This window comes from Dermacentor albipictus, chromosome 8 (genome assembly GCF_038994185.2).
Source record: "Dermacentor albipictus isolate Rhodes 1998 colony chromosome 8, USDA_Dalb.pri_finalv2, whole genome shotgun sequence".
NCBI lineage: Eukaryota > Metazoa > Arthropoda > Arachnida > Ixodida > Ixodidae > Dermacentor > Dermacentor albipictus.
Window position 1 is genome coordinate 107,750,415 of NC_091828.1, and position 13,527 is coordinate 107,763,941.

Consider the following 13,527-nt stretch of genomic DNA (forward strand, 5'->3'; position numbering starts at 1 on the left):
ATATAATGTGAGAGGACCAACCTGACAGAGGCTCACAGGAAGACGCAGACATGACGGGATCGACAGCAGCTAAGCAAATGGAGTGTGAGCCTATAGGCAAACGTTTCGATAAGGGGTGTAGAATGAGTTGCCCAACAATAATCTGGTTCAAGGTCACGCTGTAGCAGAACATTTTTACGTTTTATTTATCGAAGTGATGTTTCGGTTTGTTAACGTGAATCAGTGGATCGTGAAATGAATAATACAATAAGTGAACTTTTGTTTTGCAGGAGGAAGTATACCGGCAAGTCGGCAAACCTCTGGTCGAGAACCTATTGCAGGGCTTCAACGGAGCAGTCTTCGCATACGGGGCCACGGGTGACTAAACTTATCTGGTTGCGCTTATTCGAGAGCCGTCAAACACTTCAAAAACGGTGTTCCTTCCTTTGTGCGCTTTCTATACTTTCTATATGTCGAACGCGTGTCTACATGTCCATACTTAGGGTGTTTCGCGCGATCCACCTGGACTGAATGGACCCGCCAGGGTGCCGATTTTGTTTAGCCGGGACAGGGAGGCTATATGCAAGCGATAAGCACAAGGGGTACATAGTATACCCTAAGGTCGATCACGCAGACCCACATTGGATGTGACAACTACCGAAGTCAGGAGCTGTACGATTATGGCGTAACCGTTTTGTGACGGCAAGGCGTTGAACGGCGTTTCAACGCGTTGTGAAATTGTAGTCCATTGTCCTTAATAGTTATCTGTCATGTTGATAATGAATGTGTTAACGACTAATTATGTCATTCTTCCTTATATTGCTTTACCGTGTTTGATACTCTGTACGTGCATTCTAATTTGTATGTGTTTGTTATTTTGCGGTGTGTTTTGAAGCATGTTGCGCTCATGTTGTCTGCTGAGCGTGCTGTCTGGTGTCGAAGGCCTAGTCAGGTGGCTTTTAGTGCCGCCTTTTGCCTTGGCTCCAAGACAAACCGCTCTTGAGCGTTTTTTTTTTTGTCATTAAACAAATGAACGAACAAAACAAACAAACAACCTCTGCTCGCAGGTGCCGGCAAGACTTACACCATGGTCGGCACCGACAAGAGTCCCGGCCTCATGGTGCGGGTGTTCGACGACCTCTTCCAGTTCGCCAAGCAGAACGACGCCACCACCCGTACCAGTGTGCTCATCTCGTACATGGAGGTACGCGTCAACTTCTCCGAACAACTTTTTTTTTGTCAGAAGCGAATGGATGTTATCGGTTCGGGCAGTGAGTCACGTCACAAAGATGCGGCGGCGCTGCCGTCTCACTCAGTATGTGCGTATATACCTTATTTACGGCTACGCTTATTCGGGAACCATTCAAGCACTTCTGGAATGGCGCTCCCCTGTGGGCTTTCTATACGCACATAAATAAGAATAAGTAGTGACAGCCTCTGAGATTCGCGGCGTTGCGTATTCGGACACCGAGGCCTCGTGGGGGAGGGAGAGAAATTATCCTACCTCCAGCGGAGGACGCCCGACTTGTCGGACGCCTGACGCCCCTGGATAAGTTATCTAGGAATCTCAGCTATCTATACTTAGTTAACTTAGCTAGGGACGTTACGAAATTATTTTTTATCCGCTAGAAAACACGGACAAAGAAGAGGGGCTACAGGACACGCAGCGCTTCCTATGTCCAGTACGTCCCTTTCGTTCTCCGCATCTTCTAGCGCTAATACAACTTCGCGATGCATGCATAACTCAAATCGCCACTCTGACTAGGAACGTTAAAAGGTTTTCCGACAAATAGAGTTCTGCCCGACCTTTTGGAAACTATGACGTCCTTACGTACGCAGATAAGTCATTTAAGTACTTGTCTATTCCTACATAAGATCAGGTAACTTAGCTAGGGACTTTAAGACGATTGTTATACGAGCCCTTAAGGCTGATTGTACAGTTCACCGAATATTTTGTTTCTTTATTTTTGCGGGTAGATATATAACGAGAACATCCGGGACCTGCTCAACACTTCCAACAACTATCTGGAACTTCGCGAAGACCCCATGGGTGGCAACCAAGTCCTGGGACTCTCAGAAGTGGAAGTCACCAACTCTTCCGAGGTAAGGAGCTCTGTTGCTTCCCAAGTCCAGTAACAATCGGGTTTTCAGTTTCATTCGTTCATTCCCAATTTACTGCCTCAATGAACGCACAGTCGTACGCATAACGCTGTCCCTTACACATCGTTGCCAATAGAGTCGTTATTGCATAAGACACTTTCACAAACGTTTTACCAACATTTGAAGACAGAGAGAAACGAAGAGGGAAGGGTAGGGAGGTTAACCAAGGACTTGCCCGGTTGGCTACCTTGAACTTGGGCTGTCGTTTGCATTCCTTCAATGAAACTAAATAGCACCAAATAACATACTATAACTTGTATTGTATTAAACTTTTGGCACGATTTTAAAGTTACATTTACCTGGTTATTCAGTCTATTGAATATTCAGGTCACTGCAGTCAGTGACAGGTCAGTAGTGAAGTGGCAAGCGGCCCTCGAAGGGAATCCGTACAGTCAGAAACAAAAGCTTGCGAATTGTGCCTGCGGAGAAAGTGGTATACGTTGTAGACTTTAGCCTGCAAGACCATGAACTGAGTGATGCACTACGATCCTCGAACGAGGAAATTAGGTCTGCCCTTTTCAGTTGGACGTTGCATGCTCTGGATACGGCGAAATTCCCCGTTTTTCCAGACTGAAAAGCGACTTATAAGTGAACCTGCTTTGAATCCGTTTCCACTTCGAGATGCAAAAGTTGCCGTAACAGCTCAATGGCTACCAAGTTCTATAGTGCTAGCCACTAGGCGCTGACCAGCTCAGATCCGCAAGAGCAGCGACGGCTGATCCGGCGGGCACGCGGAGTGGCGCGAGCCAATGGGGCCCTGAACTAAGGGCTCCACCCTGCGAGGAAGTCGCCCAAACTCAGGATAAATAAATGTTCTCTCTCTCTCTCTCTCTCTCTCTCTCTCTCTCTCTCTCTCTCTCTCTCCTGGCTTCGATTACCGGCTGGGGCGAGAGCCTTACTCCGTATGGATGGAATGGCAGGTAGAGTGGTGTGTCCATAGGTCTACAACGGCACTTTAGAGAGCTCCGGGTAGCCAAAAATGAATCCGGAGAGTTCCAATGTACGACAACTCTCATCACAGACGGCGTTGCCTCGAGGTGCGGAACAAACAATGTAGCCCATGAGTTGCGCTCTTAGCAGTATAGCGTGGATAACAAACATACCGTGTCGCAATTAGTTGAAGTGGTGGTCGCGTATGGCCGTTTTTGCCGTTTCGAAGAGTGTCCCTCAAATATACACACTACTGCGCCGACCTTCTGTATATATAAGAGCGCCCGTAAAGTGCTTTCCCTTCATCAGAGGTGTGTATTGACGGGCGAGTGCAAACAAGCGCAACACGGAAATGCCGTGCCTGATCGACATCGGAGGCGGCGACGGGTACATCGTCATCGCCGAGATTACCTCCCTGCGGGTATTCGCGCTTATTACCACCGGACGGACACGACAGTCACGCCACGCCGCCTGCTGGCAGCAAATTGCGTACATGCGGCAAGTAAAGAAAAGTTGGGAGGAATCGGTCGACACATATATGGCTGGACATGGAACATAACCTTCTCTCGAAGTCGATGTGGTTAGCATACAAAGGAGAGTGCAGTGCCACAGGATTTGTATATATATATATATATATATATATATATATATATATATATATATATATATATATATATATATATATATATATATATATATATATATATATATATATATATAGTCATATAATGAGAAGCCAACAAACACTGACACCAAGTACAACATAGGGGAAATTGCATGTGCCTAATAAATCAAATAAAGTAATGATAAATTAATGGAAATTAAAGTGGATGGTAATTAAATTGGTAGAGCATCGCACGCGACATGCGAAGGTTGTGGGTTCGGTTCCCACCTGCGGCAAGTTGTTTTTTCATCCACTTTAATTTCCATTAATTTATCATTACTTTATTTCATTTATTAGGCACATGCAATTTCCCCTATGTTGTACTTGGTGTCAGTGTTTGTTGGCTTCTCATTATATGACTAATAAATATCGGGTCCCTCGGTTAACCCCCTTTCTTCTCGTTTATATATATATATATATATATATATATATATATATATATATATATATATATATATATATGTGTGTGTGTGTGTGTGTGTGTGTGTGTGTGTGTGTGTGTTATATATGAGAGAGAGAGAAACGTTTATTAGACGAAACAGTGTCCCGAGCGAGGCCGGGTATCACCCTAAGGTGGGAGGGCTCCTTAGTCCAGGAACCCTCTGGCTTCGACTGCCCTCTTAGCCCTGGCGACGAGTTGTCGTTGGTCTTCCAGGTCCCCGAGGGTTAGCTTGGCCTCCCACGTTTCGAACAGGTCGTTTGCCTGCGTTTCTGGTTGCATTTCGCTGCCTTCCTGCCACGGGCATTCCAGGAGCAAGTGTGCCAGAGTGTCGGGTACGTTGCACAGTGGGCAGAGGTAGCCGTGGAGTGTCGGGTAGAGGCGATGCATCATCGTTCCGTGCGTGTATGTGTTACTTTGCAGGCGTCTAAGGATTAGGCTTTCTTCTCTGTCGAGTTTAGGGTGCGGTGGAGGGTACACTCGACGCTCGAGCCTGTAATGCTGCAATATGGCCGAATAGTTGGTGGGTACGGCCTCCGCCTCTTCTGTCACGGGTCCGAGAGCGCGTGGGGAGTGGGGAGCCCGGCTGACGTGCTCGCGGGCAGCGGCGTGGGCCGCTTCGTTCCCCTCTAGTCCCTCGTGTCCGGGTACCCACGTTACGCAGGTGTACGGGAGCGGAGTGCTTCGTCTTTTTAGTATCTTGAGTGCATCGGCCGAGATGCCGCCCCTCAAGAAGTTTCTGCAGGCGGCCTGAGAGTCGGTGAATATAATTGCTGCGTCTGTGCATGTGGTGGTGGCGAGAGCGATTGCCGCTTCTTCAGCCGTTTCCGGGTTGCGTGCCTTGATGGTTGCCGATGCAAGCTCGGAGCCTTGGGAGTCGACGACGCTCAGAGCGTACGCGTTTCGATGCGGATACTTGGCCGCATCGGTGTAGCGGGCATTCGGGTCATGCTTGAAACTTCTTTTGATGGCGTTGGCTCTAGCCTGTCTTCTACTCTTGTGATATATGGGATGCATGTTACGCGGGACACGTGCGATGGAAATGCACTCTCGAACGTCCGGTGGTATTCGCTCTTTCTTGTCCATGTCTGCGACATACGTCTCGCTGTAGTTTAGGTTTCGGAGTACTGATCTCCCTGTGGGCGTGAGCTTGAGTCGTTCCAGCTGGCTGTTCTTATGCGCTTCGGCGAGCTCTTGCCACGTGTTGTGGACGCCCATCTTAAGGAGACGTGATGTAGAGGCCATGGCGGGGAGTCCCAGGGCGGCTTTGATTGCCTTCCTTATCATGATGTTCAGTTTTTCTATTTCAGCGTTCTTTAAAGCCAGGTACGGCGTGCCGTATGTGATGCGGCTGGTGAGGAGCGCTTGTACTATTCTTAGAGTGTCTTGCTCCTTGAGCCCGCTTCTTTGGCTTGAGATCCGTTTGATGAGGTGCGTTACTTGCGAAAGGGTGCGTTCTAGTCTCGGTAGGCTGGCAGCTCCCGATCCGTCTTTGTGGATGTGGAGTCCAAGTATTCGCACGCTGCCGACTTTCGGGATTGTTGTCCCGTTGAGTGTGATGCTGGGGTCGGGCTCTTCATAGTTGGGTGGTCGGCCTCTCGTTCTTGCTTTCAGGACGAGGTGTTCAGACTTCTCCGGGGCGCAGCGGAGGCCGCAGTTTCGGAGATAGCTTTCGATGGTGTCGACAGCTTCTTGTAAGCTACTTTCTTGCCTTCCAACGTTCGTAGCTCTGGTCCAGAGCGTGATGTCATCAGCATACATCGCGTGACGCAGATCTGGTATGGTCTCGAGTAGTGGGGGTAGCTTGATCATAGCTACGTTAAAGAGTAGCGGTGAAATGACCGACCCTTGCGGAGTGCCTCTGTTTGGAAGTAGGAAGCTTTCACTGCGGATGTTGCAGATTCCGACTGTTGCCGTGCGGTCCATCAGAAAGTTTCTGACGTATGCGTAGGTCCTAGTGCCGCAGCCGGTGCTTTCGAGATTGTTGAGGATCGCGTCGTGGCTAACGTTATCAAAGGCTCCCTTGACGTCTATTGCCACTATGGAGTATTTGCTTCGATTGTTTAGGTGATCTAGAAGGCCTTCTTTTAGTTGTAAGAGTACATCCTGCGTTGAGAGGTGCTGCCTGAAACCGAACATGGTGTCTGGTAGGTGGTCGTTGTCTTCTAGGTACTGGGTAATGCGGTCGTGCACCATATGTTCGAAAAGCTTTCCCGCGCACGAGGTGAGGGAGATCGGGCGTAGGTTCTCCAAGCTGAGAGGTTTGTTGGCCTTGGGGATCATGGTGATGTCCGAGTGTTTCCACACAGCAGGCAGTTCTCCTTTCTCCCAGCACTCATTGCAGTAACGGAGGAGAGCCTCGGTGGCCTGCTGCGGTAGGTTGCGTAGGTGTTTGTTAACGATCCTGTCTTTACCTGGGCTAGTATTTCTAGTCAGCTTGGATAGGGCTACGTGGATTTCGGCCTCCGTGAAGGGTCGGTCGAGTTCTGGGTTCGGTTTTCGAGAGTATTCTTTGCAGCGAGTTGACGCGGTAGAGGGTGCATCTCCGCATAGTTTCTTTTGTAGTTCTCGCAGGAGGTGTTCTTCTGATCCGGCGTGGTTGTGGATAAGACTGTGAAGATGTTGCTTCTGCTTCGTTTTGGTGGGTTCAGTGGCGAGGAGTACGCGTAGGAGGTGCCAGGTCCTCTTCGTGCTCAAAGTCCCCTGTAGCTTGTCACAGAAAGCGTGCCAGTTCTGCCTGACGAGGTGTTCCGCATAGTCTTGAGCCTGCTTGGTAAGGAGAGCGATGCGTGTTTTTAGCTTTCTGTTAAGCTTTTGTCGCTTCCATCTCTTCAGGAGGCCACTTCTTGCCTCCCAGAGATGTAGGAGGTGCGCGTCGACCGCGGGTGTATCGGCATCGAGTCGTATGATCTTGGTGTGACGTTCTGCTGTGTCTAATACATTTTTGAGCCACTCGTCAATGTCACTTATGCTTGCTCCGGAATCTAGCTTGTCCCTGAAGGATTTCTAATCGGTTAGCCGTGCAATTCCGGTCTTGGTCTGTTTACGGGTGTGTGCTACATCTAATTGGAGAATATGGTGATCGCTACCTAAGGTTTCCTGGAGTCGACTCCACTCTGCCCAGGGGACGTCCGCAGTAAAGGTAAGATCGGGGTTTGTGTCCCTGGAGACGCTGTTTCCAATTCCAAGAATACAGAAAATACGGCACTCAGGATGAACCCATGACAGATAAACCTGCAAGTCATTTCGATGCGAAAAGCGAACATTGTGAAAGCTAACAAACCTGTAACACGAGTGATGCCTGTTGGCCGGCTCCATGAATATGTAGACTAGCAAATAAGCGGTGCTCTAGGTAATATTAGGGACTTTTTCGCGTGAAACTGCCACTAAAAGACTTCTAACAGCAATTTCAAATCTTCATTGTGCACGACTTCATTGACGTGCATTCTCTTGCTCGCGAAACACCTATTGAGGCGCACGTTGGCGAGCTCGCGCCAGCAAGGCGCCCATATACTATGGTCTTTGGTGAAGCCTGTATGTTTGCTCTGATAGGATGTTGGGGTGCAGCCTCGGAGAATAGTGAATGTGGCCTCCGGGACTTCTGTGCACACCTTTGCGTGTTCCTTCCTACGTCTCCTTTTGTTTTTGCATGCAGAAACGCATGACAATCAATAGGCTTCGGACAATGTGCACAAACCAGTGCATGCTCAAAAAAATAATTTGCTACCGCAAGTAACCGTTCTGTGTTGATAAGAGATCTCAGATGCGCATATGACACGCGAGAGGCTTCAGTCGAAAGACTTCACCAACCAGTGCGAGCACTGGCAATACAACTTGTCAGCGAGGGCGAAAGCAAACAAAACGTTTGTGAAGAAACAGTCGAAAAACCAATCACATGATCTTCGCGTAAACAATCTTTTCATGGGTGGAAAGTGTTTCCAGTCATATTCCGGCAAACAGCGCGCCCGCTTTCAGTAGCGTTTCACACCTGAAAGAAGGCAAAAAAGCATCAGTCGTTGACTGTTTCCGCGTCTGCACAGTAACATGCAAAAATGGTCTCACTAAGGACCCCGATTCAAAATAGTCTCTCGGCGCTGAAGAAAGCAACCTTTCTTGTCTTCTGTTCGATACTCACACAAGAAAGACGGTACTGTTGCGGTGCCGTCTGCCTCTGTGCAGACCACGCTGACGCAGGCACAGAATGCACTAACCCAGTAGCGTCTGTTCCACTGTACCCTGTCTCTGCGCGAAGCGGTAACTTTTCGTCGAGCACTAGTTGTGCAACGTTCCGAGATTTTCTTCGCCCGCATTAAGCGACATTCTTCGTTTCCACGCAGGTCTTACGGCTTCTGCAGAAGGGAAATAAACGTCGCACCGTGGAGCCGACGGCCGCCAACCAGACGTCATCGCGGTCGCACGCCCTCTTGCGGGTCTCCATCCGTCAGTCAAGGAAAGACGTCTCCGATGCGGATTCGGCTCGGCACCGCGTCGGCAAGCTCTTCATGGTCGACCTGGCCGGCTCCGAGCGTGCCTCCAACACCAAGGTTTGCACTCAGAACGCATTGAGCAGCGATGTTTGTGAAGTGTACTACACGGCACTACTGCCGCTAAATATACGCAAAACATAGGTTAAGCTGGAGATTAGTTAGCGAAGAGGTTAGCATGGCCATGCACTACCGGAGGCCTTCTCAGCAATACACAGCGCAAAACCGAGAACGACGCCACTTTCATGTTGCCACAGCGACTTTCTGCGACTCCGGAGGTTTGGTGAAGTCGTCTCGGACCTCGACGTCTATCGGTCAAAAAAATTGCGCTGCCCTTAATTCGGTGGCTCTTGTGCACTTTGGTACTTGTAAAAAAATAATGATGTGTACGAAAACACCATAAAATTTGTGTCATCAAACAGACATCATTGTCACTGTCACCCTTTGGGCAGAGAATTCTTTTAAAGAAGTGAAAGCTTGTTTTGGGGTTTCCTTTTCATAGTCGAACGTCCTGCGTCAAAGCAATCTAACGAAGTTTCTCAACGCTAACCTACATGCCTAGCTGTTGGCTTCGTGCGGCTGGACTAACAGAAATCGGGACCTTTGATTGCCTTATTTTTCGTTCACTGCCTAACATTTGGGTTTCTGAGCTACCTGAAACTCTCATCTCATCCACATCGTTTCCTTCAAAATTATATAGGAAACGATGGCGAAGAACATCCACTCGCAATTTGAACAGGTGCATGCGGGCCCGTGCACTTGTCATTTATTCATATTATTACAGCCAGCTTTCGAGAAAATTAACACTTACGTGATACCTATCGACATGTCCGCTCATATATAACCTTTTCTCACTAAATCTTGGGCCACTGGGTAGTCTATGGTCTAATGGATAGAGAATGGGACTACTGTGCTCAGGGAACCTTGTTCGATAACAAATGTCAGGTGAAATGGGGTCGCAGCTAGGGTACCTGCCACCGCGTGCGTGCCCGGTGGAACGTACCCGGTGAATGAACTTTCAACGAATGAACCTCTTTCAGCGAATCAACCTCTTCAACGAACCTCTTTTATGCCCACTTGGGTCTCTGGGAATCTGCCACGGGGTACGTGCAGCTCTTTAGTGAAAAATCCTTAACGTCGACTTGGACCACTGGGTGGGGGCCACTCGGTATATGCGTGCCGCTCTTCAATGGCAAAAAAAAAGATTGTTTCAAATTTCTCTGGTGCTGGGCGGATTCCAGACCGCGTCTATATATTCGACCAATTTTGTCTGTACGTACAGCCACGACACTCGCCGCGAGCATATTTCACTTTGGCATCGCCAGATGGCGCAGCGTGTCGGGAGGGAAGCACTGGAGGGGAGCCCCGCTGCAACACTGGTCTCATGCACGACGCTTTTCGGCGGTGGCTGTGTGGTGCACCACTAAGTGGATTCAATGCTAATCACATTGACATAGACAGTCATAATAAGAGGATTTCTGCCGGCATTTTTTTACCCCGACAAAGTTTACGACACGCTCCCCCTTTGTTCACGTATGTAAAGATGCTGCTCCCTACATCTAAATGTGATGTGCGGACCGGTTAGTAATTTGTTTCTTCAAGCTCGTAGCGTACCAGCCTGTAACAGAATCCGTCTTAAAATTGTTTGCGTGCATAGCTAGACTCTCTTTCTATGTAAGTTGGGTGAAGAAATTATGTACCGTCGTGGGGTGTCTGTTGTTATCTCAGAGCGCGCACGTTAGGCGTAGACGCGCATCCCCTCCAAGTTGTGCTTGAACCGTGGTCTTGCTCTTGTGCTAGAACCGTACCGAGACGCGCACAGCTCGGGCAAAAACTTTTACGGCACAGGATGTTACACGTGAAAAAGCAAGTGACCAAAATTGACAAGATTTCACAACAACGACAAATAAATCAAACTTCCCAACAGATCGCACACTGAGTTCCCGCGCGTTCTTGATACAAAACTGAATAGAAATACAATATCAAAGCAGCGAAAATGAGGTAAAAGTCGGAAACACGTATCGATGTGCCCGGCACAACTGTCCCAGGAGTGCCATTTCCGGGGACGCTAGCACTTTAGGGCACACTGTGAAATGCTCCCTTTGGTATCAAGTCGACCTCCTCACCGACTTTTTTTGTTATTGTTGTTTTGTTTCTTGTCCAGAACACCGGTATGCGGTTGAAGGAAGGAGCGCACATCAACAAATCTCTCCTAGCACTCGGCAACGTCATCAACGCCCTTGGTAAGGCTTCTGGATCTCTTACAGCGAAGCTGTTTATGGCTAGGACCCCGGGCTTCCTTTGCGGCGTAACCTCGACAGAAAACTATCATCATCGATGGCTCACACGCCCAAATGCAGGGGCTCGTACCCCCCTAAGGCAGAGGCTACCTGAACTCAGCAAAGTGAAATGAGCAGTGCATGCAGTCTTTGGATTCACGCATACAACATAACAGCATACGTTTCAATAAAGAACAAGCTCACAACAAGCATGCGAACCACATAATTGATGTTGAGGCGCCCCTGCGCCTGCATGCAATGCAAAGCAAGTAGCCTCCCCCGCACACACTTCCCGCTAAAGGTTACCCTTGCGCAAGCTGCCGCTGCGCCGGCAGCTTGACTGTAGCATACGGAGCCGGGAGTGACGTAACTACACTTTCGTACGCAAATGAAGAACCCGTCTATCAACGTATTTGTATTGTGAAAGTGCTATGGAAAGGCCACGTACAGTGAGTACTCCTGAAGAGCAGCGTGCTTACAAGACGCGGCGAATTTCTCTTCTCTCTGGTCCACTCTCTATAAGTGCACGAAGCAGCAGCGCTAGTCAAGTCGCAGGCAGTCGAAACGTCTTCGGCTAATAGTTAGATCAATTGTATGCGAATGCCGCCACGCCAAATATTGCAGTGTACATCGCCAATGGGTAATCGTTTTAGTTGTGCTTTACTGCAGCTTCTCTGTCTTGCCACCTTCTCAGCATGAGTGGAACTTGTTCGTCATACTCGTACCTACGGAAAAGCAAAACTTCTACATGACGCGAATGGAGCCGAATCAGAGGCGGTTTTCCGAATGCAGGCCATCTCATGCAACCATGAATGCTGTACTGGGTGTTTTCGGAACTGTCGTTACAATATTTCGCGAAGATATGAATAAACCATATAGCAATAGGAGGAGTAGAGTGAATTTTTATCTCTGCGCAGGCCTTTTAGTTGCACAACAAACCGTAGCAGTGCGGTGGCGACCACAGGCCCGTTCACCTGCCCGGCGTAGCAGTAACGCTCGCACTTTGGCGCCGGCAGTACATTAGCTGTATGAATGGATTGGTTGTGTGCTGCTGGCGGGTTTCAATGTTAAATGACTACCATACTAAGAAAGCATTGTCCCGTACGAGCACTGTTTGAACCTGGCGAGTTAACTCATGTTCTCTAAAACGGTTGTCACATGGTGCATTTTCTATCGCGATCGAGCCCTATCGGGATGGAATTTCTCGATCCCGATTGGCTCCTTTGCGCGAAGTGCGGGAGAAAGGCAATCGCGGTCGAGAATTTCTGACACCGGCAGGACTCGACGGGGATCATAAAATGTACCGCGTGACACTGGTAAAAAAAGAAAATCTCAATCCTCACACACAAAGCCCCTGTCATTATTTTCATGCAGTCAATTAGTCGGTGAATCAATAAATTCCGCGGGAAACAGTAGTTCAATTGCATTTTTATGTATCCGTTATGCTGGCTCGACTTATTTCTTCTCTGTGCGTCGCTTACTCTCATAGTCTTCCCACTTTTTTTGTTTTTTTAAAAGCGATGCTTTCTTGTAGAGTTCGATACACTTTCTCGCACGTATGTGGCCTCGGACACCTCCTTTCTCGCGGGCTAGCCGGCACGTTGAGACGCTTGGAGCGTTTTGATCCGCAGATGCACTAGAAGGAACCGAGGCATCAGGAACAAAACGTGTCCAACAGGACATTATGGACTCGCCACTGAAAATTTAAGCAAATTATACATGTAGGGTGTACTCCATGTAATTATGCGTATGTATTATCCGGCCTGTCTATAATTCACTGCAGATCAGATCCTTCCTTCGTGTAACACGGTGCTCTGTGATATTAATATTTATGCCTCGAAAAGCGTGCTTATATATATATATATATATATATATATATATATATATATATATATATATATATATATATATATATATATATATATATATACATTGTGAGCATTATTCATACGCTTCATATTCTCACCTGTACATACTCATCATCACCGTTTTGGGGCCTGGTGGTGGGGCTCTGTCTCGGGAGAATAAAGAAGAGACTGGCTGCCTAAACCTCGTCTCACAAGTGGTGGAGTGTGCTGTCTGGTCCCTTCGCCCTCTCGCTCCCGGTCTCTCTCCAGGTTCACCTACGCTACATCCCTGGAGCTCCGCTCGGGTCGCCGCCTCTACCTCCTGCACTCGACCATGTCGCAAGACGAGCAGACCAGTACCTCGACATCCACCTTGCCGACTCCTGCGGGAACCCCTTCTTGGACAGTCACCACCCCTCAGAAGGATCCACCGGTATTTGCTGGGCTTCCAGGTGACGACGTTGAAGACTGGTTGGAGCTATACGAGCGCGTGAGTGACTTCAACCACTGGAACGAATCAGCAAAACTTGCTCACGTCGCCTTCTACCTAACCGGAGTTGCGAAAACATGGTTTTACAATCATGAGCTCGATTTGGTCAACTGGAGCATCTTTAAACACCAGCTACGCCAGATTTTCGCGAACTCGTCTGTCCGCTCCGATATCGCTAAGAAGAAGCTTGCTGAGCGTGTACAGCACTCAGGCGAGTCCTACACTTCGTACATAGAGGATGTCCTCGCCCTCTGC

At 48.6% G+C, this 13,527-nt stretch overlaps 1 protein-coding gene across 6 annotated transcripts in view; it reads left to right on the forward strand.

Annotated features, from left to right (window-relative positions):
* Positions 1–13,527, forward strand: part of LOC139048971 (kinesin-like protein KIF19) — a 214,136-nt gene that overhangs the window by 86,039 nt on the left and 114,570 nt on the right. For all 6 annotated transcript variants that reach the window (XM_070523981.1, XM_070523983.1, XM_070523980.1 and 3 more), the window contains exons 4-8: positions 270–357; positions 1,047–1,183; positions 1,957–2,082; positions 8,510–8,716; positions 10,821–10,899. In XM_070523981.1, the coding sequence (XP_070380082.1) occupies positions 270–357; positions 1,047–1,183; positions 1,957–2,082; positions 8,510–8,716; positions 10,821–10,899 (637 nt within the window). The remainder of the gene's footprint in view (positions 1–269; positions 358–1,046; positions 1,184–1,956; positions 2,083–8,509; positions 8,717–10,820; positions 10,900–13,527) is intronic.